Raw genomic sequence first — 25,672 nt, 5'->3', positions numbered from 1 at the left:
TTGGCCTGCTATGGATTTCAGATGGTGCATCAGTGCCACACATGACAGCATTTGCTCTTCAGCAGGGACAGTACTGTCCTTGTCCTGCTGCAGTGATCGAGAGGGAGCTTCAAATGCAAGCAACCCTTGCTTGTAGTTCATCACTTTTTCTATAAATATTTCCCTTTGAGATGCACTTTCTCTTGCTTCCTTCAGCCCACAGGTGGTATATTTTGTAAAGTTTGATAATAATTTTTTTGGCTGATCTGTTTGTTCAGATAGCAGGGTAATGTGTGTTTAGCACTGCAGGTATCTTCCAGATTGTGTTTTTTCTCTTCCTGCAGTTTGATACAGTAACTCCAGCATAGCCCTCAGCTACTCTGCTCACACTCAGATTCGATGTTTTCATTATGCTGGAGGTTATGGGAAGTGGTTTTAAGCTGACAGCACAATATTTAGTAGGGCCCAGAGCCTGGAGGAGCCACTGCCCTGAGAGCATGAGGCTGACCCCAAAGGCAGCCATGGGAACTCCATCTAGCACATCTGCTGCTGCTCTGCACCAGGGCCTCTCACCCATCTCTTCAAAGCCCTGTCCCAGGCAGGGGAAGCAGGAAGGTCTCAGCTACACAGAGGTTTCTGAACAGCCTCTTGTGGTGTCCAGCCTGGGCCCTGCTGCAGGCTCCAGCAGCCACTTTAGGGCTGCTCATTGTAATCCCCCACAGAGGGCTCCATCCTGAGTGGGTGCTGGAGCTCCACCAGCACACAAACAAGGCAACCGTGGCCAACAAGTGACATCAGCTGTGCTTCAAACCCATGGCAGCCCTCTGGGAAGTGGAGTTATGCTACCATCAAAACATATCTGTGGTGTAGGCACCCAAAACTGCTGCCCTGGCAGCTCAGTGCATCCTTGGCTCATATTCCAGAGCTACATCTCTCCCATTTTCCCCTGTGACAGGTTGTTCCTGGGGATCTCCTCACCTTTACCTCCTATTGCCTGGTAATTTTCTCCCACCACTCATAAAATTTTGATATAATTTCAGTATTTTGGCATTAGAACAGAGGTAATGGTTCATTAGCATTGCCTTGAGTGTGCTTACTGTCCTCCAAACCCATCCCAACAGAGCACAAACAGCCCCCAAAACAGCCTGATCGACCTCATGGGGCAACAGCAAGGCTGAAATAGTGGAGAGGACTGGTCTGATCTATGAGCTAACATCATCCCAGAGCCATGACACTTCCCCTGGACAAGTCTAATGAGCTGAGCCCACAAAAAGTGCAGCTTCTGCTCTCAAAAAATTGAGGTTGTCCTCAATGAGTTGCCACTAGTTCTTTCCCCCAGTCCCCTGCATTATTGGCCCCCAACTCATCCATCCTTGTATCTCATCTCTTGTGCAATATTTCCCCTTCACCTCTGACTCCCCCCAAACCCCAGCAGCCTCAGAGCCCAGTTTTGCAGGGTGAGGGGTCAGTGCCAGCCCTGGTCCTGGCAAGTGCAGACAAACAGAGGCTCGGTGACACACGGGCTGAGTGTTGGCTGAGCAGCTTGGGCTGCCAGAGCTGATGTCCATGCCTGGCTAGCAGGGATTTGCTCATCAAAAAATTTGTTGGGAGGATGCTGAGGGGGTCATAAGGTTATAGAGAAAGAATCCAAGGTCTTTCTGTGGAGAGACAAAAATGGAAATTTTGACCTTGTCTGAAGATCAGAAATGGGCTGAAGAGCCTGGTTTGACATTAATGAGCTGAGAGCAGAAGAATGGCCTCTCTGGAGGTGCCTGCCCTCAATTTATCCATTTTCTCCCTACTAAAATCACGGCACTCTTGAGGATGACAGCTACAAAGCCCATCTCAATTTGTCACTTGAATGAAGTGTTTGATCTGAGAATTATTGTTGTTATTATTATTATTTTAATATTTGGAAGCTGATAATGCCTTTAACAGTAAGACAAGACTTATGAGCAAGACAAGTTCCCATCCCAAGGCTTTGGGAGCACAATTCCAGCTTCCAGTTAGTCACAGGACATCAAAATGCTGCTCTTAATGAGAAGCGATATGACGCATATGTGGTATGAGTCATTATAATGTTAACTACAGTTACTTCAGGCCCAGACATGGCCAGAACTGCTTCCCTCCCTGAAGATGATTCATGTGCCTCATGTGTGACAGCTCAGTCGGTTTTTTTGCTTATTCGAGTGAATTTCAATACTTTTTTAAGGGTTTGGGGGGCAAAGTCCTTCTGTTCCTGTTCGACAAGTTGAATTTCCTTAATATGTTCATAGTCAGTTTCTCAGAGATTGGATACCAGAAATGAGGAAACAAGGAGAAATCGAGAAATTTGCAGGTCTGCGTGCATGGGGTTGCAGCAGGAGGCTGCCCTGGTGCGAGGTCCACTCCCCACTGCAGCCATGAAGTGCAGGGTGCCCTCAGCTGCTCACAAATCGAGCACAAGCGCCCAGGGGAGCGCAGAGGGATGCTAAAGGGTCTGCAGGAGACTACAGGATCCCAAAGACAGGGATGCAGCCCACCACTGCTCCTCTGAGCCCGCAAGGGACTGAGCACAACTGGGGAAGGTCTCAGTGGTGCTCACACAGCTGCTCACTGATAATTTCCTCCTAACCCTGCTGCCTGCCTCTCTTCTGGGGCTTCAGCAGGCTGGTAAAGCTTCATTTCCAGAGGCATTGCCTCCTGCTAATAGCTGCATAAGGAGGTCCCCAGGGATGACTCTGCCAGCTCTAAAGAGGGTTTATTCAGCAATTAGTCAGTGGGAGACCTGCTATCATGCAAGTGATGGCCACCTCAGGTGGCAGCTGTATTTCCTGGGGTTGGACTTAAACCCTCTGCTGCTACATCACAGCATGTGGACAGTCTGAGAGCCCCCAGCTGCTGTGGCTGTCCGTGTCCCCCATGCATAGGCTGGGACATATCCTCACTCAACACGGGGTTTTTTGAGCAGAGAGGGACAACTTTGGAAAGTGAGAGGGAACAGGAAAAAACAGTGAGTAGAAGAATCTTTATTGAAGTGAAGCACACACCACAGTGCAGGCCCTTGTGAGAGAATGGGATTGAACTCTGTTGTCTCAAAACAAGCTGTGGGACATGAGGACTTTTCTCTTTGTCATCTCCTCTGAAAACATGGCTGAATCCTGCTATTTGCTCCGTGCCCTCCAAGGCCCTAGGGAATAGTGGCTGCAGTCTGTACCAGCAGCAGAACCAGCCCTGCTAACAGGAAGGCTGGATCACATCTGTCAGCCATTGACCTCACTTCTCTCACAATCAGAGATGGGCAAGATTTGCCAGGCAACCATGTGTCACAGGCTTCTATTCTGGGGAAGAGTTATGTCAAAGTGAATTCTTCAGTTTATGCCTTAAATTCAACATAATATGGTGCAGAAGTGCACAGAGGGGCCTCAAACACTCTGCCCTGTCCCAAACACATCTACATTTTTACAGCTGAAGCTCACTGAGTTTTTTTTTTGTTTCAGGCTACATGGGAGTAGAGATTTGAGGTTGTGTGGTTTTCCCCCTTGAATTTCAGCCCCTTGATTTTCTTCATAACTCAGAGTTTTACCTTCAGCAGTTGCAGAATCACAGTGAATCAGACTGGAAGGACTGTTCTGCGGCCATCCATGGTGGAGAAGTAGTCCCACCAGCTCAGCATTTTTAGGAGACTGTTATCTTTCATGGCCAGATTTACCACAAAGCTCTGCTGGCTGCGGGAGAAAACAGCCAAAGCATATGGAGCAGCTATTCTGGGTTTAGAGTGGCTTTGCTTTTCCAGAGCAATGCAAAGCAGCTAGACAGCACACAGGGTTCCCTTCCGTAGCCCACTCGTCCTCCAGATGTCTGCTTTCTCCCTGAACATATCCCCTGCACGATGTGACTGCACCCCTACACACCACCTCCTTCTCCCTCCTTGCCCCCTTCCTATCCTTGAAAATCCCACACTGCTCCCCAGCTCTGCCAGCCTACACCACAGCTGGCTCTGCTCCAGGGGCATCAGCTCTGGTGGGGATGTTTGGAATTCATGGAGGTCTCTTGCCCTTTTCCATAATGACCTCCATGTCCTGTCCTCCTAAGCAACTGCCCAGGAGAATGGGAGTTTCTAATGCTGTGAGGAGCTGGAGATTCTGCCACATATTTGAGGCATCCAGGAAGATTTCATAGTTGGAGCAAGGAAAAGGTCACGCTGAATGTCTATTCACAGCATGTCAGCTGGGAGCTAAATTACTGCAGAATTCAGGTGCTTTCCTAAAGTACCTCCTTCCCGCATCCAGCTCGTGCCAAGAACAGCGCCTGACACCTGAATGCTGCCTCAGCACCACTCACAGGGGACAAGAGGCCCCCTTGGACATGGCTGCATGAGACACTCAGGGCCGTGGGTGACAGGGAGCAAGGGAGGGATAGGAAGGGATTCCCTGTGGATTTTACTGCACTGAAGCATTTTAGTCTCCAGCCTCCTCAGAAGACAACGTTTGCTGAGAAGGAGGAAAATTACACTAATTCCAGAAGGATGCTATTCATATATCCTGCAAACACAGGCTTCTCAGGAGCTTTAACTCCATGTGAGGTTGGAGTTATCTGTGTTATCAGGTGCTATTCACATAGTATCAGAGTCCTGGCAGGCTCTGATGCTGGGTGCCATGTTTCGTAAGGGAACTGCGTCTTATGTGTTGTTTACTGGTGCCTCCTAAATGGCCAGACTTCCTCATGAACACTTTAAAAACTTCATTCTTCCCTCCAGGGCTTAATGCTTCACTTTTACAGAAGACTTGGGGTTTTTAAACTGTATTTTTCACAATAAATGATCTGAATCTCTCTTCTAATTGAAAAATCCCAATTTATCCATAACAGCTGAGTCATGACCAACACAGTACTGTAATTTTTTTATTATTTTCTGTATCCCTTTATGAAAGCAATCTGACAGCATGTTCAGGGTTTTTTTCCTCACCACTGTACATTAACCAGATGGTTTTCGCTCTATTGTCCACAGATACGCCCACATAATTTTTTTGCCTTCATGCTTCTAGTTAATTTAGAAATCACTAGTGATTATGAAGCACTGAACTTGTTCCTTCCAATATGTTTTACCTTCCCCCTGTCCATGCTTAATTTCTTCTCCCATCACACTGCCCAATTAATTAGCTTTGGCTCATCCCTCTGAAGCTTCTCTCTTGTCTCTAGATTTCACTAATCTGATCATTTTTAATAGCTGCAAATATAACTTTAATCTGCTTGGTGCTCTCCTCAGCCATCACAAACAGGTACTTCAAATCCCCCACGTGCCTCACCTGCACTGAGTGCCTCTCACAAGTGAGTCCTGCCTGATGTTCTCCTGTCCTGCCAATGCAGTCACCTGAGCAGCAATGCTCAGCCATCTCAGGTGTGGCTTGTGTCCCTTTCTTTATGTTTTCACTCTCTGTTTCTGTTTCTTTGAGGATGCTGTGCAGAGCTGAGCCCTCACCTTTGTGGAGACCTTCCCGTTACTGGGCGTTTTAGTAGCGTCTGTCCATTTCTGGCGCGAAATCTTTCATCTCAGCACTCTGCTTGTGATAGTTTGGCAGGAGTTCAGGCTTTTAGTCTTGAGTGATCTGGGGTTTTTTTTTGGCTGTCAATAAAGTAATGTTACCAAATTTGTCATGGCATATTTATCTGTTGCTATGTCTGTAGTTAAATGAAGCATGTGAAGCTCAGACCGTATTGGCAGGCAGATTTTAATGTTTGAGAGAACATAATCAAAAACAAAACCCCACCTTTCCATGCCAGGCAGGCCTGAAACACAAGTATAGCCTTTTCCTTTTGTGTTTTATGGCTCCAGCAACATTTTTTCTAATTATTTTTTGAAGAGGTGCATCATTTGGATTGTATAACAAGTCCAACGGGATAGTGCATCAGCTAATATTTAATGTAATGAGATCTCATTTTCTTCTGTTGGATGGGTTCTCAACAGAGTCTCCCTTGCAGCCGAGAGCAAAGGGCCATTTTGATATCCATTTTCATTTCATGCATCCCAGTGGATGCATAAATACAACAAGAAGTTTCAGTGGAGTGGGAGGCCCTGCGCATTTTGCTACATTCCCTTCAGTCTGTCCCTTTTCTTTTTCTGGGCAGGAAAGTTTCCAACTGGCAGCTTATCCTCAGTGCCCCAGAAGTGTTTTATCTCTGGCTGACTCTTCTAGGTCACACAGCCTCTTGCCTCATGTCACCTCCCAGGGACACTGCCCATCTCTGATCTGGACTCAATGGCTATGGTTATAAAAGCAAAGCCCCAAACCACATCATTTAGGCTGATTTTCCCATACCTCCACAAGCATGTACATATCTGTGTATGCATACATTTCTCTCAGAGCCACCCGAGGTCAGAGAGGCTTTGATTTGGGATGCTAATGTCCCCTTCTCATTGTTCAAGCAGGAGAACCAGTGCTGCAGCTCTGCTGCTAAGCAGTGTATCTGTAAAAGCTGGTGAGGGCTGATCTTCTGCCTGGCCAGGCAACTGCTGCACCTGCACATTAGTCCAGGGATATGCGTGGCTCTGGTGAAGGATGGAGCAGCCATCCCCAGCTGATGGAAGGAGCTGGCCAGAACTGTGCAGGGATGCTGTGGTGGAGGTGACCATGCACACCATGGTGGCAGTGATGCCCCTGGGAGCCATCCTCCATGCTCCCAGCCTCCTGTGTGTGGAAAAGCCAGCAAAGCTCTCTGGGCCTCAGCAAGAGGATCAGGATGCTTCATCCAGCAATTGAGTTTTTCTTTCATGCTCCCCCAGGACAGGGAGAGATGGGGGTTTGAGCATGTCCTGCTTCCCTATCGCTCCACAGCCTCTCCATCCTTTCCAAGAGGCTGTCCTTGAGGAATGGGGCCTCTTTGCCTTTACTTACCCCATGCTGGCTGGACAGGGCTGCATGGGATCTCATAACTGAGGCAAACAGCAGGACTGGGAAGGAGGCAGTCAGTGGTCACTGCATCCCCACGAGCTCCCAAGGATGTGAGCAGGGACCTTATGGGGACTTTGTTCCAGGGAAGGTGACTGTCACCAAACCTCTTTGTTCCCACCCGTGTGACACATCAAGTCCCACTGACTCCCCTGCTTCCTCACAGGGCTGCAGCTCACCCCACTCCCACACTGTATCTTGAGGTGTGCACAGCCAGAGCTTTACATCACACCTGCTGGGACTTTGCTTTGGAGTTGGAGTCAGCAGGGCTGAAGGAACCCCTACAAGTCATCTGCTCTGTTCCTGTGTCCCAAGTCACATTTTGGACACCACTTTCAAAGCATTCTTCTAATCTGGATTGACAGACCTATAACGGCAGAGATGCATGACTTCCTTACTTCTCCCCTAGCCCTTTCCTGTCTGTCCTGCTCCCTAGGGACATGGGGACAACTATTTCCTTCTTAGATTCCCCTCAAAGTGTGCTGGCTGTGGCTGGCCACAGGGATCTGAAGATCACTCTGCTCATAGCAGCAGCCTGTGTGCTCTGGCTGACATCCTCAAAGACAGCTTCCCTGCTGAGGCCCCCAGCCTGGGGCTTGCATTCTCTGGACTCAAACCTCCCCAGACCTGCTGGAGTTGCCAGCAGTGTGACACAGATATTACCCCCAGGGAGGGAAAGCTGGCCACCTGTCACTGCTTCTTTAGAGAACACAAGCATTTCAGACCTGTTGTTAGCCCATGTAATTCAGTGCTTTTAGCTTTTCAAAAGGGTGTCTCTGCTGCTGCTGGACAGGTGTGCAGCTATCTGAGAGAGCTGGAGCAGAGGGGAGGCTGCCCTGCCCATCTCCTTCCCTAGCCAGTGCCCCAGCCCCTCGGGTAATGGGACCATGAGCCCCAGCTGCCATGGTACGTAGCCCGTCAGCTGGCAGTTCAGCTCCTGGAAGAAGCTGGGAGGTGTCAGAGACAAGCCCGGACCTTCAGAAAGTCGGGTTATGCTGAGAAGACACAGCACAGCCCCACGGGAGCCTGACCATGGGCTGCAGAGGGTGACAGCCGGGCAGCACTGCCGGTGGCCAGGGCGGCTGAGGCACACGTGTCACGGGCTGCTGGTGGCACAGCAGCGCTGAGGATGCTGAAGGCGGGCGGCTCTCTGCCGCTCGAGCAGGTCGCTGTGGCCAGACCAGGCTCCAGCCGAGTGTGTGTCTGCCAACAGCCGTCTCGGGGCTGGGAGGTCCTGAGGTGGGGAAAACCATTAGGGGGACATCTGGGGAGTTAAGGAACAGCAGGGCATCGGTACAGGGCTCAGGGAGCTGCCGAAACGTGAGGGAGCATCACGAGCTCCCCGGGACATTTGGAGGAGCGGGGGAAAGGGGCTCGGGGAGAATGGGCTGGTGAGGCTGTGGTCTTGACTCGTGCCGGTGCAAACCCGGGTTACCTCCAGCAATCGGAGCGATGCCCAGATGTGTGTGGAGGGAATCAGCCTGCCACCCTGATTCTTACGGAGCAGGGCAGAAAAATACCTGACTGAGCCAGCAAACGAGCTGCTGTCCCTGGGGTGCAGCCCCCAGGCCGGGCTGCCGGTCTCCGCAGCACCGGCTCGGGCAGCGAGAAATCGCTTTTATCCTTTTCCTTTAAACTCTGCTCGCTGGCACCGGGTCTTTCCCTCGCTGGGGGAGTGGGAAGGGCTGTGCCCTGGGAAATGCAGCGATCCGGAGAGAAAGGCGAGAGTTTGTGCCGTGCTCTCGGAGGCAGCAGAAGCAGTCACGTCGGGAGCAGCGGCGCGGCTCCCCTCGGCCAGCCTTCGAGCCGCTGATCGCAGCGGCGCCGATCGAGCGCGGCTCTGCGGAGGTGCAGCGGCTCCGGCCGCCGCCGCTCCCGCCGGCCCCGCCGCGCCCCGCTCCGCGCCCCGCGCACCGCCCGGGGCTCCGCGCTCCCGCCGCTCCCGCCGCTCCCCGGCCGCGGCCCGGCCCGCCGCAGGGCCGCCCACCCGGCCACAGGCCGCGGCGGGGCCGCCGAGCGCTGCCGGCCGCCGTCATGCCCGCCGCCGCCTCTCCGCTCCCGCCGCCGGCGCTCCAACTTGGCGGGTGAGCCCTCCCTCGGCACGCAGGTAAGGACCCGCGTACGGCTCTCGGGTGGGGGCACCCCCGCTGGCCCCCGGGCCGGCCGGCGATCCCGGGGGGTCCCGGAGCTCGTCCCCAGCGTGCCCAGGCTGCTCCGGTGGGATGGCAGCGCGTCCCCAGGGAAAGGCGGCCCCGCGCCGGGCTCGACTTGGCGCCGGGGGGTCAGAAAATACCTTGGGGGATGTAAAAATGAAAGGTACAATCAGGACAAATTACCTCGTCAGAGGCTCTGGGGTGGCCAAAATGTAAGGATTTCAACCAAAGTTTTGGAGGCCAGATATGTCGGAGCAATTGCAATGACACCTTGGACCCAGGCTGCCTTCAGGACTCCCTCCCCGGGTGGCAGCTCAGCCGCCGGCTGAAGTTTGGGGGTGGTTTTGTTCTTCTGAGAAGCCTGAGCAGAAGAGCAGCCGGCGGGAGCCGCGCCAGTGCCGGCCATGGGCGGGATGGGCAGGGGAGCAGCCCGGGGACCCCGGCACACACCGCTGCTGAGGGTGCCGTGACTTGTGCCAGCCACACGACTTCCCTGAGCTGCATCCCCCATCTCCCTGTAGCCCTGAGGATGACCTCCCATTTTGTGTCTGGGGAAAAAAGCCACTCGTTCAGGAGTTTCAATGGGAAGCACTTTCCTTCTCTACCCAGTGCCTGTTTATAATTCCTTCTCCGAAGCTGCTGCGGGTTTCACAAAAGCCATGCTGCTCTCCCAGACCCATTTTACTGGGCTGCTTTCTTTGCTTCTGAAAAAGATAAATTCCCCTTTCATTTAGCTTGGATCTGCCACCAGTAAAAACCTTTTTCCCAGGAGGAAGGTAGCACTATATAAATACCAGGGGAAACCAGAGAAGTGGGGTCTGAGCCTGCCTGCCACCCGCAAGGAAAAAAAAATAGCTTTGGTCTCTGAGGGATAGTTGCTGGTTACTTTGTAGATTGTCAAGAGAAGAAATTACCCGAGTCAAAATGCAGTGACTGCATTTCTCTGGCAAAAGTTTCTTGTGTCATAAAAACAGCTGGCAGAGCTCAAGCTTTGGGGAGCTGAATCCACTTCACTTTGTCTCCCTGAGCCACCGTCAGAGGCAGGTAATAAACACCATTATTAAAGGATGAGTAATTTGCTGCAGCTCTAGCACAGAGAATTTGTACAGCAGATCCCTGCTTTTGCATGGTACCCAACTCCTTCCTGCCCTCAGCCCAGCCTGCAGACGTCACCATCACTCGCAGAGAAGTGACCAAGTAATCAGAAAAATAATTGGCCCTTAAAATCTCCCTCTACCACCTACAAGCTCCCTGGAGCAAGCCCCAAAAAGGCCAATCCTGCCTAACCCAGGAGATTATGGCAGAGCGGTCTGTGGGGCCCTGGCATGGGCATGGGCACTTCAGGCCATTTTGGTTTGTCTGCCCCCCTCACAGCCCCTGTGCTTGTGTTGGGATGTACTCACATCTTCCCAGGACCATCTTTGACTTCACTATAGGTAATACAAAGCTCTGACTTTTCTGCCCCCCTTTTCCTGCCTATTTTCTGAAGTTCTGGACCTGAGCCTTGACTGGCAGGTATCACTTGCAGGAGATGCAACTCCATTGCTGCTTTCAGGGTGGTAATTTCAGGCAACATCTTTAGACAGATTTTCTCTATTTGTAGAGCTGGAGATGGGCAAATGATTGGCTTTTCTGAGTGAAGGGCCAAGGCACAGCATTAGAGAGGGAAAAAATTCCGTTACAGGTTTCCTCCAAATTGTCCTTCTGTGGCTGTTTCTGTGTCAAGTGAAAAAGTCAGCAAGCCAAACACTTTGCTCAGCCTGGAAGGGAAGGCTACAATGATCCCCAGTGTTTCTTGGGTGCATCACTTAAACCAGCTTCCTTCTAGAGTAAAACACTTCAGATATGTTTTGAAAACCAGAGCTGGTTGCAGGATTTGTCCCCAAGCTATGTGTCTGGAAGCTCAACAGCTGGTGTGAAAAACTGGCCCAAGGCACATCAGAGATTCAATGCCACGTGTGACAGCCACACTGATGCTGCTCCTGAGCTGGGCAGAGCTTTCTCTGCAAATCCTTCCCACTCTCCATGGCTTCCATGGAGGCATGGAAGGACAAGAGGGTCCCCACCCAGCATGAACATGCTGGGAGGGAAGCACCACGAGCAGAATGTCCTCTCTCAGCCCACGCAGGACCAACAGCGCAGCTCACTCCGTACACAGCTGCCCCTTTCAACACACTGTGATGCTGGATGGGTGCAAGAAGCAAGCTGAGTCCTCTCCCAGGGGGTGGTGTCATGGGCTGGGATGAGAAATGGCCCAGGAGGAAATGGAAAACATCCACACAGCAAATGAAGGAGCAGTCCAGAGGAGCATCAGCAAGGCAACTTGACCAGGTCATGGAAAAGAAAATGTGATATTGTTTTGTAACAGCTTTGTTTCCATATTATATGGAAGAAAATTTAGCACTATCCTCTGCATCATCCTGGAGTCTGATACTGTGGGACGGACAAGGGTTGTGGGATGGCTGGGGGCAGCTTCTGCCTTTCCTCTCATTATATTCCTGACAATAGAATAAACCAGTGTGAACTGCCCCTCCTCAGACTCAGAGGGCACATCTCCACTTGAGTATTCTTTGGCAATATGGAATTTTGGAATATGGAAGAGTCTCAACATCTGGTTTGGATTGCACTTTTTGACCCTAGTAATAATTTTAACACCTTGAAGTTTGTCTGGGCCTGCAGATGTTTGCCAGATGGGGAGACAGCTATCCACTTATTTGCTGGGCCAGGAAATCATCTTACTGCTGATAACTGGAAACTTAGGACTTGGAAAAGTAAGCTAGAAAAGTGTCATCTCCACAACTTAAGTTCACTTTTAAAGAGAGAGCAGATCATTGGCAGATGAATTAAACATCTGAACCACAGAGGAGCCTTGTGAATCCCCAGGAGAATCAGGACACAGTAAGCAAGGTGGAAATAACCCTGTGCTGAGGCAGGGAGACATGGATAAAATAAACAGGGCAGTGGGGAGAGGAGGGTGCTGCATGCACCAGCCTTCAGGGTGCTAATGAATCATTTGAGTACGGATGTGTTCTGAACAGAGACAAATGAGCAGTCCTTAACAGACGCTTTGCATTGCCAGCTTCAGTTGATAACAGGGGGATTTTCAGGGAGATGTGAGCATGGAGTTAGGTGCTGTGGCTAAGCTGCTCTATCAGCAAGGCACAGCTGTGAAGGGAAGGACATCTTTCTGTGCCCCCAACAACTGCTGCCACCTTGAGTGCTGCGTCCCTGTCCCCGTTTTGGTCTTGGATGGTGCAAGTCTCACCAGGAAGAAAGGCATGTCCCATCTGCCTGAGCACTGATGTGCTGGGTGCAGGGATGTTGGAGGGAGATCATCCCTGGGATGCAGACCTGCACGTGGTCCCAGGCTGGGCTGCAGGGCAAAGGGGAACACGGCTGGAGGGGAGCATGAGGCACAGGTCTGCTCCAGCACAGGGCACTGATGCTCTCAGAGTGCTCTCTGGGGACGGTGGGGTGCAGGGTCCCGTAGTAACAGCAGCCATGAATGGCCTGTGGGACCTCATGAGCAGGAGAGCCTTGAAGCAGAGATGATGGGACTGGAGAAAAGGGTCTGGGTAAAAGTGCCTACTTGGAGAAGAGCATGGAGCCATTTAGGATAACCATTGTGTTCAGTTCAATACTGGGTATAAATAGTGATGGAGAAAACCTGATGTGAAATCGAGGACTGTAGTCATTAGCAGAGGAAAATCAGCCATGAGCAAAATTACAATCTGCCAGCAAGAGCTTCTGTGCATCTTCCTGCAGCAGAGAGAGAGTGTCTTTATAGTAAACACATCTTGAAGGACCTCTGTGATCAGTCCAGTGGGATATTTGCTGTCCCTTTGGGCACTCTGAGCAAGGAGCCTGATCTGGGCCAAGGGGCTGGGCTGCCTCTGTGCTGGAGGCATTGGAGCCCAGGTGTCAGTGAGTTTGGCTCTCAGTGCCTCTGCATACATGGATCTTTCTAAGTAGGTTTTCTACACTGAGGGCAGAATGCCAATGCCCCTCTCCTCAGACAGCAGTCTCAGTGTGATTCCTTAGGGTGGTCCTGAGCTGAGAAAGAGAATGTTGAATCCCAAACCCAGTCTGAGCTCATGTTTCTCCAGGACAGTGATTTAGATGCTGTAGCAGGCAGGGGAATCAGTCTCCTCTCACCCTCAACTGGTATTTTTTGGCTCAGATGAGAAGTGAAATCCCAACAGCCTCCAAAACTGTCTTCACTGGCTAATGCCTCAAAAGGCAGGAGATGCTGACAGGCCCAGCAGCAACCACACCTGGGAGTCATTGCCCTGACCCCCACTGCCTCCCAGCAACCCTGCTGGGTCCCCATACAGGAAAGTGAAGAAGCCTCTGGTGAAAGCAATCCATCAGCTTTGTTTGGTGTCATGTGCCCCTTTTAAGCCCCTCACAGGGGCTTCTTTTTGAGGGTGCTGCAGAGCTGCTGTTTGTTTGGATGCAAACCCATCAGGAGTGCTCTGAGGCTCAGGACTGTCCCGCTGTGGCTGTTGGAATGTCAGAACTTGCCCATCCCTGATCCTGCCCTGGTCCACTTCCCTGGCCCAGTGCTGCCAGTCAGGTCACCCACTCTGCTGTGCCTCGGCTGGGCACCCCACGGCCACCCTGCTGCCCTGCAGCTCCGGACCAGCCGCAGGAGCAGCCCCAACCCTGCCTGCTCTCCCCCCGGTCCCACGTACACAGAACAGCCTGCAGAAACTTCCGACAGCACCTTATTTACTTGTTTGCGTCTCCTGCTTAAAACAGGCCATGCCGAGAGAGTCCAAACCTGCTAATTTTACACCTAACCACCCACACCACCATGTGCTTTATTTCCATCACCATCCATGCTTCCTTCTTCCCGCGTCGCCGGCTCGATGAGCCCTTCCCGTACCTCTGGTGCCCGAGGGGCACGGCGGGGCGCAGCCCGGCCGGCTGGCTGAGCCCCGGGCCGGCTCCGTGCCCTCGCTGGACGAGCCAGAGCCAGCCGTGGGGCGCTGGGCCGCCGTAGCCGTCCCAGAGATCGGGGCACACCGGCACCGGACCCCGGCTGTGCCCGCAGCCGCCGGCCCGGCCTCGCTGCGCTGGGGGTCGGGAGCGGCCGGGGCGGTGCGGGATGTGCGGGATGTGCGGGACTCCTAGGGGGGTGCGGGACTGTTGGTGCTGTGCTGTCGGTGCGGGGCTGTGCTGTTGGTACGATGCTGTTGGTGCGGGGCTGTGCGGGGCTGGGCTGTTGGTACGATGCTGTCGGTGCGGGGCTGTGCTGTGCTGTTGGTACGATGCTGTTGGTGCGGGGCTGTGCGGGGCTGGGCTGTTGGTACGATGCTGTTGGTGCGGGGCTGTGCGGGGCTGTGCTGTTGGTACGATGCTGTCGGTGCGGGGCTGTGCGGTGGGCGCTGCGCGGCGCTCCGGGGACACCTGGTGGCCGCCTGGCGAGCGCCGGACGCGGCCGGGGCGGGGGACGCGGCAGCCAGGACCGCGCTGGGGCGCCTCACAGCCCGTGTGCGTGCAGGCACGGCCGGGGTGAAGGCGGGTGTTGTGGGAATGCTGCCCGGAGGCGATGGCGTTTCCGGTGCTCCCCTGTTGATGGGATGCCCACCGGCAGCGTGTCCCCACCAGAGCTGGGGACAGGGAGGGGTGGGAGCCCCAGCCCTGGAGAGCCCCTGGAACGGCTTCTCCAAAACCAGTCCAGCTCTTCCCTGCCAGCCCCAGGGATGGATTTGCTGCTCCCTACCATCAGGAGCAGGACCTCAGTTCTGAGCATAGCTGGGTCAGAACACTGCCGCAGAGAAACGTTTCTATCAGAGACAATAAAGACCCGGTTTCCACCTGGAAATTGCCCAATTTGACTTGTGATCCTTGAAAAGCAGCCCATGGCATCCCAATTCTCAGAGCAATTTAGTCTCTGTTGGAGCCAGCAGCCCTTTGGTACTGGCTTTCCACCTGTAGGAGATCAGAACAAGCACTTTATTCACTCCTTTCCAGCTCTATCAAACCAGCTGCATCAAAGGTGTGAGTCGGATTCTCTACATCACAAATGCCTCAGCTATCCTCTCTCTAATCCAAGTCCAGGCTTTGTGTCACCTTCTTCCTTCCCTCCTGGTCCTCACCAGCTCTTTCCCCTCCAGCAGCTTCATAGTCCTTTTCTTCTCCATGTTTGTGACCAGAGTTCCTCTCTGCCTGGCTCAGATGTCACTTTGCTTCCCCTGCCCCATGCCTCTTGCCCACCATTTCCCTTCCCACTGCTCTCCCTGCTGTGCTCTTTTGTTTCTCTGGGTACCATCTCTGCCAGCCCCATGGGGACCATCATGTCTCACCACCCTTCCCTCCTGCCCCACACTGAGATCTGCCTGCCGCACATCACCCCCCTGACCTTTCCAGCCCCCAGCCCACCTCACCTGATGCCACAGCATCCCAGGACTGGTGGAGGCTTTGTTACACCCCGGGGATGAGCAGCCCCTCAATGTACACACCTGTGCTGTGCCCAGGCCAGGAGCAGCGGGGTCAGACGAGCAGCCATGGGAGTGCTTCAGTGCTGACTGGAGCCAAACTGCTTTCTGCAGTCATGTCTGTGGGGCTGATGGAAGCACTTCCTTCTCCCCTTGAGCTGTGGTTCACCCTGCAGGGCTCAGGGCTGGACATGCCAGGGATCCATGCTGCTGCACAGGGCTGAGAGGGGGCTTGGGCCACTGCTGCCAGACACATTGTCCATGAGCTCTCACAGCCATGCCTTCCCCCCCTTCCCAAAATGACAGCTGCCCAGGCAATGCTGTGCCTCAGCAGCTCTTGTGAGATGGTTTTCTCTTCAGCAGAATCACAAGCTCGGATGCCCTGGGGCGGAGGTACTCTGTCCTGACTGGACCTGGGCCTCTGCTTAGAAGATCCAAAGCACCTCCTGATGGCTTCTAGGAAGGTCTGGGCCCAGGGACAGGTGCTCAACAAATCTCCTATGCTTTCCTCCTCCATCAGGAGTGGGTCCACATCTGTCCTGGGGCTATGGCAGCTGTACCTGGCCACGGTGCTGCTTATCATCAGCTGGATCAGGACCAGGCATTCACGCTGTCCCCTGCCCTCAGACCAGCCAGGGCATGGCAGTGCAGCGGGACACCAATGCCCGAGGGCACCGACCTCCCCTGGTGCTGTCCCAAGGGGAAAGCCTTCAGCCAGGGTGGGCTAACCTTCTCACTCTGGAGTCTGGGGACATGCACCACAGCCACAACCTGCTAATGAGCCCGGGAAGCAAGGCAGAGTGTTTGCTTGACAGGGCAATTAAACGATGATTGATTCCTGGAACAGCTACTTAATTCATCATTAGCTGGCTTATCATAGCCGGCATCTGTGCCAAGGGTCCCTCTGAGAACTGCCACAGGGGATGTGGCGTGGAGGTGAGATCTGTGAAATACAAAGCTAAATTTGCTACCTCTTTATTTTCGTGCCTTATTTTGGCTCATTTTACCCAGCACTTGCCTTAAGAAGCTGAGAGTGCACAACACAGCTGTGCATTCCCCACTCTGCTGGGGGCTGCTGGGGAGTGTGGGGACCCGCTCAGGCAGCTGGTTACAGGAGCAGCCGAGCTCAGGGGGAGGCAGTTCAGAGGGAGCCAGCAGCTGTCAGGCAGCAGCAGAGCCGCAGCAATGGTTCAGCTCAACTAGGGCACCGCGGGCTGCCTCCTCCCAGGTGTGCCCAGGCTGTGTGTGGATGCTTGTGTGTGCATCCTCCTGTGCACCCAGCAGCACATCTGTGTGTGTGCATCCTCCTGTGCAGCACATCTGTGTGTGTGCATCCTCCTGTGCACCCAGCAGCACATCTCTGTGTGTGTGCATCCCCCCATGCACCCAGCAGCACATCTGTGTGTGTGTGCATCCTCCTGTGCAGCACATCTGTGTGTGTGCATCCCCCCATGCACTCAGCAGCATCTCACCTCCATTGCCTGCTGCCAGTACAGCCCAGAGCAGCCCTATGGGGCTGATGGATGCTATCCAGGCTTGCTGGCAATCAATGGCCACTCTTTGACAATTTTGTCTTTTACTGTGTTCTTGTTTTTATCTTCTGACTTCACTCCTCTTTCCCCAAGCTTGGTTATTAACAGGCTTTCTTTCTCACCAGGCTTATTTTATTACTAGGCTTCCTTTTTTAAGTCTCTATGTAGCTAAATTCCCTGTAGGATTCAGATAACCCAAGTGGGGTTTGGGGACAGCTGCAGGGCTGGTCTGACTCTCTCCTTCCCTGCACATGTGCATGCAGGCCTGGGCCTCACCCTCCCTGCCATTCCCTCTCTAATGTCATCTCTAGAGGCTTGATGGTCCTGGTCAGCACCTGCAAACCAGACCATTGTGCACACAGCCTCTGTGTGATGTGCTGATCCTGGTGACTGAGGAGGGGGAAGCATCTCTAACCCCTCTGGTACTGGCGCCCTTTCACACTTCACCATTGTTGGAGAGGAAGGTTTCAGCCTGGCTGCTCTCCAGCAGGGCTGAGCACACTGCTGTCAGCGTGCTGTGACACTGGCCCTCATTGTCCCCTCCCCACTGCTGGCAAATGCCAGGACTGGGCACAAAGGCTGCAGTTGGTGGCTCCTTTGCTCATTTATCAGAAGGTCTGTGAGATTTTCTTCTGCCCTTTTCCCTTGTCCCTGCAGTCTCCCAGGGAAAGCATGATCCCCAACTCCCAGGAGTGGAAGGCAGCAAGGAAATGAGACTTTAGTACAGGTAAATCTTTTTTCATTCCAGAGGGTTTAGGACTAGCACAGGCTAAAGCCTTCTAGCTGTGTCCCTGCCCTGTCCATGCTTTGTGCAGCAGCTCCAAGATCCTGGCTCTGCTCTAAGGACAGCTCCAGGACAATCTGAGGGACCAGAAAGGTTTGAGCTCACTCCACTTCCTTGGGATGAAGCCTCAGCCCTGCCCAGCCCACATTCACAGACTTCCTCATACTTGAGGAGTTTTTTCCTGTGATTTCTTTTGACTCTTACTTTTCCAAGGTATGTTCAGCCTTGGACATTTGCTGCCTGCAAGCCCTTGCTGCCTCTTCCCCAGAGCCCAGGTCAGTGAGACATCTCCCACTAGCCCTTCTAGCATCCTCTGGGACCCAACAGAGTGCACGTCCAGCAGCAGTCCAGCTGCACAGATGCGCTCCTCCCACACTGCTTCCCTGCACCTCCCAAACTGCCTTTTAGGTTTCCAATTCCTTCCAGCTCCTTTCCCTTCTTTCCCCCTCCCACTCTCCGTTTCCCAGTGCTGGTTGCTGTGAGTGTGTGTTTTTTCTGAGCAGCTCTGCTCCTTCTCCCGCTTGCTGCTGAGGGCCATGGGCAGCACAGCCGGCTCCACACGGGCAGCACCGTGCCCGGGTCCCTCTGCTGGTGTTCCTCGGCACATTTGGCACTGGCTCCCTTCAGCAGTTCTCAGCAAGATCCCATTCCTTCCTACCCTAGCTTGCTGCCAGAATCATTTCTTGAAATAAGGCATGGACGCTGTACTAAAACTGTCCATTTTCTCTCGCTGGTGCTGGGCTCCTGCTTTGGCTGCTGCTCTCAAATGGCACTTGGTGACTCTCCTTACAGTTTTGTTAAAAAATGGGTTATTTTATTAGAAATCTAATTTGCATGTTAAGGTAAGCAAAGAAGAGGGTTGTGGTTTCCTTGTCTGAAAACTGGGATGTAGCTTTGAGCTTGTCTGTGCAGAAAATAAAACCATCTTTGCTATAAATATGCATCTCCCTTAAATATTTTGAAAATACTTAATGGCCATCTGCTGCACGAGCCACTACCAGCTTTACAAGTAAGGTGGGAGACTGTGGAAGGCAGGGAATGGTTTTAGGAAGGGAGAAGTGAAGGGCATTCACCAAAATGCACAGTGTTTTAGCAGCATGAGAGGGCTTTTGAACAGTTCCATTTTCCTGAGCAGATTTCCAAAATGTGATGACCACTGCCCAAACAATGCCAATGGACAGGTCCATTTAAAACCATGCACGGCTCTCCATCTGCCTGGTGTGGAAGAGTTTGGCCAAGGAAACAGGACCACTTGGGCTTTTCAGTTTCTGAAGTCTTCATTTTCTCTGTTTATATTTCCCTCTTGAGGCTTAAAGCCAAGATGATGTGCTGTCTATCAGAAAACCTAGTGCACCTCAGGGACTCTAACAGCAGGAGGAAGTGTGACCCTGCTGCACAGCATCCTGCAGAGGAGTCAGTGACCCAGGTCTCCAAGGAGAACAAGAACATTTGAGGTTGCAAGGCAATAAGGTGGCATGGTCTGGGAGCTGGGAAAATGCTAAAGAGATTGTAGAACCTGGGGCTCAGGGAGTGAAGAGGGCAAAGTAACTGTTTCTCTCTCCTGAGAATGCTGATATTTCACTGCACTTTTTCTTTGTTCCAAGGTGGGTTGGGAAACCAAAATAGTAAATGCTCCTCTGAAGGAAAGGGGTGGAAATATTTCATCTGAAAAATTTTCATGGGAAAAAAAATGAGAACAGTACAAGCCCTCAGCAGTCTGAAATGGAGGAAGGGAGAGGGAGGTGAATTTCCCTGAGGAAGAAATCCATGTTGGCATTTGTAGCTGAGGATCTCCTCTGGACTCAGCATTTTCTGAAGCTGCTGGCCCAGAGCCAAGGATGTCTGGCTGCCGCTGTACCCAGGGGTGGAGCTGGCTTAAACAGCACTTTGATGTGATGGATCATTTACTCAAAATTTCATCATTTCAAAGTGATGACCAAACCCCATGGAGTCTCCCCTTTAATGTCCACATCTTTCTGTTCCTCCTCACGGCTGGCTGAACATCCAGCAGTCCCATCTTAGCCTAAACACCACCTCAGTGTCCTCACAGCAGCCCCCTGGCTTCCCTTGGTGGCTCACTGCACTTGCCTCAGCCCCAGTTCAGGCTTGGATGAGTCCTACAGATCTTCCCATGCACCTGAAAGCCAGTTATGTGTACGTGTAATGTCCAGTGGGATATAATTCACCATGCAACCCTCTGCTTTGGGGAGTCAGGGAGGCTCCTTGAATGATTGTCAGTCTCTTATCTACTTCTGTGCTGTCAGTCACAGCACACATTATGAACCAGCAGAAAAGATGCAGTAGGTCCTTTCCTGTCAGGCTGCACATGGCCAACTTAAGATGCATTATAGATACAGCAAGTCCTCATGCTAATCCAGCCTGAATCAGATAACCTTACTGCAGGGTTGCATCCTTATCTTGCTGCCACCTGGGGAGATAGCGTTCAAGCTGTGCAGAGGTGGGGAGGGATCTTGTTTCCTCCAGTATTGCCAATTTTTTCTGTTCCCACTAGCCTCTTGACATTGGCTGTGCTTTTGTGCTCCCTCGCCTTGCTGCAATAACAGCCTGCTCCCTGCCACCCCTCTGCTCCTGCAGGATCTCCCCCCAGCACCGCCGGCAGCATGGAGAGCGTGCGTGAGCTCCAAAACCCGCTCCTGGCCAAGCCCAATGGCCACCTGGGCAGCAGCTATTCCTACCACCAGCACCACAGCCAGGACTACCCCAGCCATCGCTGCCAGGGGAAACTCTATTCCTACATATTCCAAAACACTGGTGGTGCCAGGACTCACCAGCTGCTGGATGCCAGTTCCCTGCAGCTGGCTGTTGAGGCTTTGTACGGCCCCAGCTTCATCCTCGTGAAGGATGAGACTGCCCTCAAGGCCAAGGACAGCAAGATGGAAAGCTGTGAGACCACTTTTACAGAGAGCAAAGAGTCTTCATCTGAAGCTCCTGAAGGGCAAGAGGCACAAGGGTCCTGTCTGGTAGAGAGTGACATCCGTATCCAAACTGTTTCCTACGAGGTGGAGGAAGAGGAGCTCCAGGAGTATGAGGTGAGCTTGGACAGGTAGGATGGCACTAAACTCCTGTGCTCATTCTTTCTGGACATTGGTTCAAATTCTTGATAATTTATTCTCCCTTCTTTACCCGGAACTCCCCCCCAAATCCTGCCGTCTCCTGCCTTACCAGCCTCCCTGTGCACCCAGTATTTTTTCTTCCTCCTTATAATTTCTGCTCCTTTTTCCTCACTGCTGACCTCAGAAGGAAGTCAGCTTCCCTAAGAGAAGCCTGGCTGCCTGCTGCTGGGAGCAAAAGGGATGTGGGTCTCTGCAGGACCCTTGGGAAATGAGAATGCTTTGAGAAGGGCAGCCTGCTGCTGCTGGGGCACTCGAGCTAAAGAGAAAGCAATTCTTGCATAACAGCAAAATTCCCATGTGTGATGGCAGCAGCTGAGAGAAAGCTTTATAGATGTATATAAAGAGAGGATGAATCCTGCACAGGAAGAATGAGAGCTGACAAAGCAGCCTCCTTGCTGTGCTGTGCTTGAACAGTGGTGCCAAGGCTGGGAAACATCATCCAGGATCCTGAGAGGTGGGAGAGGGTCCCAGAGCCCACTGGAGCTGCTGCCTGATGACCCAGCACAGCTCTGCTTCTTTTGGCGTGGGTGACGCAGCCTGTTCAGACGGCAGCAGGGATGTCCCCAGCTCTGCGTCCCTTCCCCAGCAGGACACATCGCCTGCAGGGTGCTCTGAGGCTGGCCCAGCAGTGCCCCAAGGCAAGAGGGCTCCCCACAGCCACTGAGCAGTGACTCACTGAGGGGACAGGGCAGGCTGCCCTGCAACGGAGGCTCCACTTCAAATGCTTTCCCTCGCTTCCTAAATTAGTTTAGCAAGATATTGATCTCCTAGACTCTAATGGGGATAAGTCACTCTGTTTAAGTTTGTTTAAGCTGACAAACAGTCAGTTCTGCCAAAGCTGAAGATATTTCAGTTTAAGACTCTCTCTAATGCAGGGAAATCCCAGACCCCCAGCATTTGCTCTGACAGGGAGCCAAGAATCCAATTCGCTGAGCTACGTTGTTCCTCATCAAACCATGCTGAAGAGTCTAAAATATTTCTGAAATTTACTCCCTGAATGTGCCCGTGGGAATTGTATGAGAACATGTGATGGGATCAGGAGAGAGGGGGAGCTGGGAGGCGGGGTGCTGAGATGTAGCCTGCAGAGTGTCACGGGCAGGTGGGCATGTGCTGAATCCATCTGGTTTTGCAGAGCGACTCCTCCAGCGACAGCGAAAGCGAGGATCACTTCCTGATGCTGCCCCCTCGGGACCACTTGGGCTTGGCCCTTTTCTCCATGCTCTGTTGCTTCTGGCCCCTGGGGATTGCTGCCTTCTACTTCTCCCAAGGGGTAAGGAATCCCTTTGCTTGCCTGCACGTGCCTAGTGTTACAGCAAGGGCCCTGAAAGCCTTAGCTGCCATGGAAGTGACCAGCACCTTTCTGAATCTAAGGCTCATCTCTGTGCCATGGCCATCACGCTGAGGGTTGACACAAAGGGTGCTCCTGGATGTCTCCACAATTGTTGTGGGGTTGGAACTCCTCCAGTTCTGGTGTGGGTTACTAGAAGTCAGGCTTTTCCTTTGGGTTTTCTGGCTGTTATTTATGGAACTGGGGCTCCTCTTGGCCCCTTGCCCAGCTTCTCACTCTCAAGCCAGGTTCAGGAAAATGGCATTTTCCCACCTGTCCTCCCAGTCTCCAGTAATGTGAAGGTTCTACACCATGACCCAGGCGGAGGCAGCTCATGCCACAGGAGCCAGGCTGCTCTGGAGGCTGGAGGCAAAGGGGAGCTTGGTGTCTGTATCACACTACAGCTCCTCTCTTGCACTCGTTTCTGATGCACAGTGGCTGACCAATGCCAGGCTGGCAGAGGCTGGAGAGGCAATGGCCCTCAGGCTGCAGCACTCACAGGAGCTGCTGTGTCCCTGAGGACTTAGTCTGGAGCCTGGGCTCACTTACACTACTGTTGACCCAGAATAATTCATGCAGAGCCAGAGGATTTACTCCACATTTGCATAGATGCTGCTGTACCAAGAATAGATGGGAGGAGGCATTTAGAAGTTAAATCAAGAGGATAGGAACAGAGGTGGAAAAATATATTACATGAGTTTCTGGCACAGAGTTGGTGAGAGGCAGGGGAAGCATTAATTGATTAGGACCCCAAGGAGCAGTTGATTTCACACTTTCCACATAGTGCAAGATAGCACAGTGCACGCTCCACGTGGTGATGTAGGTGGGGCAGTTTATATCTAGCTCCATTTTCTATAACCACCCCCTTTGTTCACTCACTGAGGCACGGACCATATCTTTGTTTGGTGTCTTTGCACATTGAGTGCATTGATGCCCCCCTGGCAACTTGAACTCAAGTAGTAGGTAACAAGAGCATATTGGGATATGCCCTGAGCACTCAGAGAAGCTGGAAGTTGCCATCCTTTTCCAGAGACATAAGGATCTGTCTCCACTGCTAGTTTCATCAGCCCTTCAGAAGCAAATAGGCTTCAGCTGAAAACCCCATGCAGGAAAAAGCCCCATGCAGGAAAAATCAGGTGGACCAACAGATCACGCCATCAAGAGTCAGCTCCCTGAGCCTAGGCAGTTCTCATTACAGCTCTGTATAGGGTGCACTGGTGTCTGGTCAGTACCACACAGCCATCACCCCATGCACTGAGGTCTCACAAGAGTTCAGCCACCTTGCTGTCTGTTCCCAGCCTCCATGGGGTGCAGTGGCCAGAAGCACTGACTCAGAATTGAAACAACTGCATGCTGGTTATGGCCAGGTTGGTACAGCTGTGAGCAACAAGCATTTCTTCTCCTTCCAGACCAGCAAGGCTGTCTCCAAAGGAGATTTTCACCTGGCCAGCTCAGCTTCCCGCCGAGCCCTGTTCCTTGCGGCACTCTCCATCACCATTGGCACGGGAGTGTACATCGGCGTGGTGGTAGCACTGATTGCTTATCTCTCCAAAGGGGGCCACGTGTAGCTGCCACCTGCATGTCACTGCCATCCCTGGCTGCTGACCCTGCTGGGATTGAGCTTTCCTGCGGAGCACAGAGCACCGGGGCCTGCGAGGGCTGCTTGCACAGCAGGGCCCAGCATGGATGTCCTGCGCAGGTTTCTTCCTCTTGCAGACAAACAGTGGATTCCTGTTCTCCCTGAGGCTGTGGCATGTGACCATCTAACAACAGGGAATTGAGCACCAGCCTGGCTGCTGGGACAAGGAGGAGCACATTTGCCCGGTGGAAGATGTGCAGGAGAGAAACCACACGCTGCTGCTGGGCTGGTGCAACCACCCCAGTCGGGGGCTACAGCTTCCCCTCTCAGCCCCACAGCTGGGAGATCCATCCCTTGCCCAGGCTTGGCCCGTGAAGGGTACACACAGGGAGAAGAGGGGGTATGGTGCCAGGGAATGACTGCTGCTTCTCCTAGGAGGCCAGAGTCCTGGTGGGGTCTCCAGACTCCTGTGATGAGGACAAGATTCCCACTTCAGTGCCATGGGGTGGCCTGACCCCTCAGCTGCAGTGAAGTAGGAGGACAGAGCATGGACAAGACCAACAGGCATGCTCTCTGCATCCCTCTGCAAACAGACAGACCCCTGATCCACGGGAGAACATCCCGAGGAGGAAGGCAGGCTGGTGGCTGCACACCATCTCTCCTGTTGTTGGCACAAGCTGGTAGAGACAGCAAGGTTTTCCCTGTGTTAATAGTGACTGCCATGATGATCCCAAGTCAGAGCCCTCATAAGGTTGCTGTTCCAGAGTGCTGGGCCCTCAAAAGTTTTGTAATGGAAATCTCTACCTAAGAAGTTTCCTGGGAGGCGTGCTGGCCTTGAAGAATTCCACTCCTTGTGCTAGGTCAGGGCCCTGCGCACAAAGAGGGATGGGAAGAAAAGGCTGACAAACCTGCAGAATCTGGGGTGGGAGTGCTGTTTGGGAGGGGATGAGATCCAGAGAAGGAGGAGACATGGAAGGAGCCTGAGACACAGGGTGACCTCAACACACTCCTTCCCATGCCTTGGAGAGAGGTATCTCCATCCATCCAAAAGCCTCTGGTAACAAGGAAATACCAAGCACCCCCTGCCATACATCTTACTTTTGCTTATTTGTATATTGTCAGCAACACATGAAATGCTTCAGAAGTGGGTATGAAGGCAGTGGTTGCCCCAAAGGGCTGGAGTTAAAAGTCATGCCTCACCCCCACTCCCCAGCATCCACCTTTGACCATCCTCCTCTCTCTGGCTCTCCTGTTGCCTCTTTCCCCATGTGCAGGAGACTGCAGGCAGGCTCTGGGCATCCCTCACCCCCTTCCCAGAGTTTCTGGGCAGGCTGCAGCCAGCTTTGCAAGAGATGCAGCATGTTCCTCCAGCTGGGTGCCATTCAAATGTACATTTCATCCTAAAGAAGCATGTTAATGTCTGCGATTGCCATTGTACTTGAGCCATAAAAGAGAGAAGTGCATCAGAGACCTGTACAGAAGCTGGTCTGAAAGTTCCCATTATGTTTTTTAACATGGAAGAACTAATAAAAAAAGCAGGAGAAAAGACTCTGTTTGTAATAATGTGGAGCTGGCTATCAAAGAGATGAACTTCACAAGAGTGCTGCACTCACTCAAACCTGGAGGTGTTTATGCTGTTCCTGAAGGAAGTTATAATCTAGCTGGTGTCTGGGTATCTTGGAGGAAGGTGTATTTCAGTGTAGATCACAGTGGGCAAATACCACCAAGAGCAGGATGGTGATGTAGGCTTTTTTCTCCCCTGTGTAGTTGGACAAGAATTAGGGACAGCAGCATCTGTGTGTAGTAGAAGCATAA

General features: G+C 52.6%; 1 protein-coding gene across 2 annotated transcripts; it reads left to right on the top strand.

Annotated features, from left to right (window-relative positions):
* The first annotated feature begins 8,926 nt into the window (after positions 1–8,926).
* Positions 8,927–25,403, top strand: SYNDIG1L (synapse differentiation inducing 1 like). 2 transcript variants are annotated; one of them, XM_054276011.1, is made up of 4 exons: positions 8,927–9,024; positions 20,426–20,867; positions 22,084–22,221; positions 23,688–25,403. In XM_054276011.1, exons 2-4 carry the CDS (start codon positions 20,439–20,441, stop codon positions 23,844–23,846), a joined length of 726 nt encoding a protein of 241 aa, XP_054131986.1. In that variant the 5' UTR covers positions 8,927–9,024; positions 20,426–20,438; the 3' UTR covers positions 23,847–25,403. The 2 variants fall into 2 exon arrangements, with proteins under 2 accessions (XP_054131986.1, XP_054131987.1); XM_054276012.1 differs by having other exon boundaries at positions 8,928–9,012; positions 20,330–20,867.
* Positions 25,404–25,672: the final 269 nt, after the last annotated feature.

Source organism: Melozone crissalis, unplaced genomic scaffold (genome assembly GCF_028551555.1).
Source record: "Melozone crissalis strain CALT ecotype California unplaced genomic scaffold, PUWL_Pcris_2 ptg000018l_1, whole genome shotgun sequence".
NCBI lineage: Eukaryota > Metazoa > Chordata > Aves > Passeriformes > Passerellidae > Melozone > Melozone crissalis.
Note: the sequence above shows the minus strand (reverse complement) of the source record. Positions and strands in the feature narration are given on the sequence as shown.

Excerpts from the sequence above, each read along its gene's own strand:
- SYNDIG1L (XM_054276011.1), top strand. The coding sequence starts at position 20,439 with ATGGAGAGCGTGCGTGAGCTCCAAAACCCGCTCCTGGCCAAGCCCAAT. Across the intron at positions 20,868-22,083 it reads AGGAGCTCCAGGAGTATGAG|AGCGACTCCTCCAGCGACAG; the intron begins GTGAGCTTGGAC and ends CTGGTTTTGCAG. Across the intron at positions 22,222-23,687 it reads CCTTCTACTTCTCCCAAGGG|ACCAGCAAGGCTGTCTCCAA; the intron begins GTAAGGAATCCC and ends TTCTCCTTCCAG.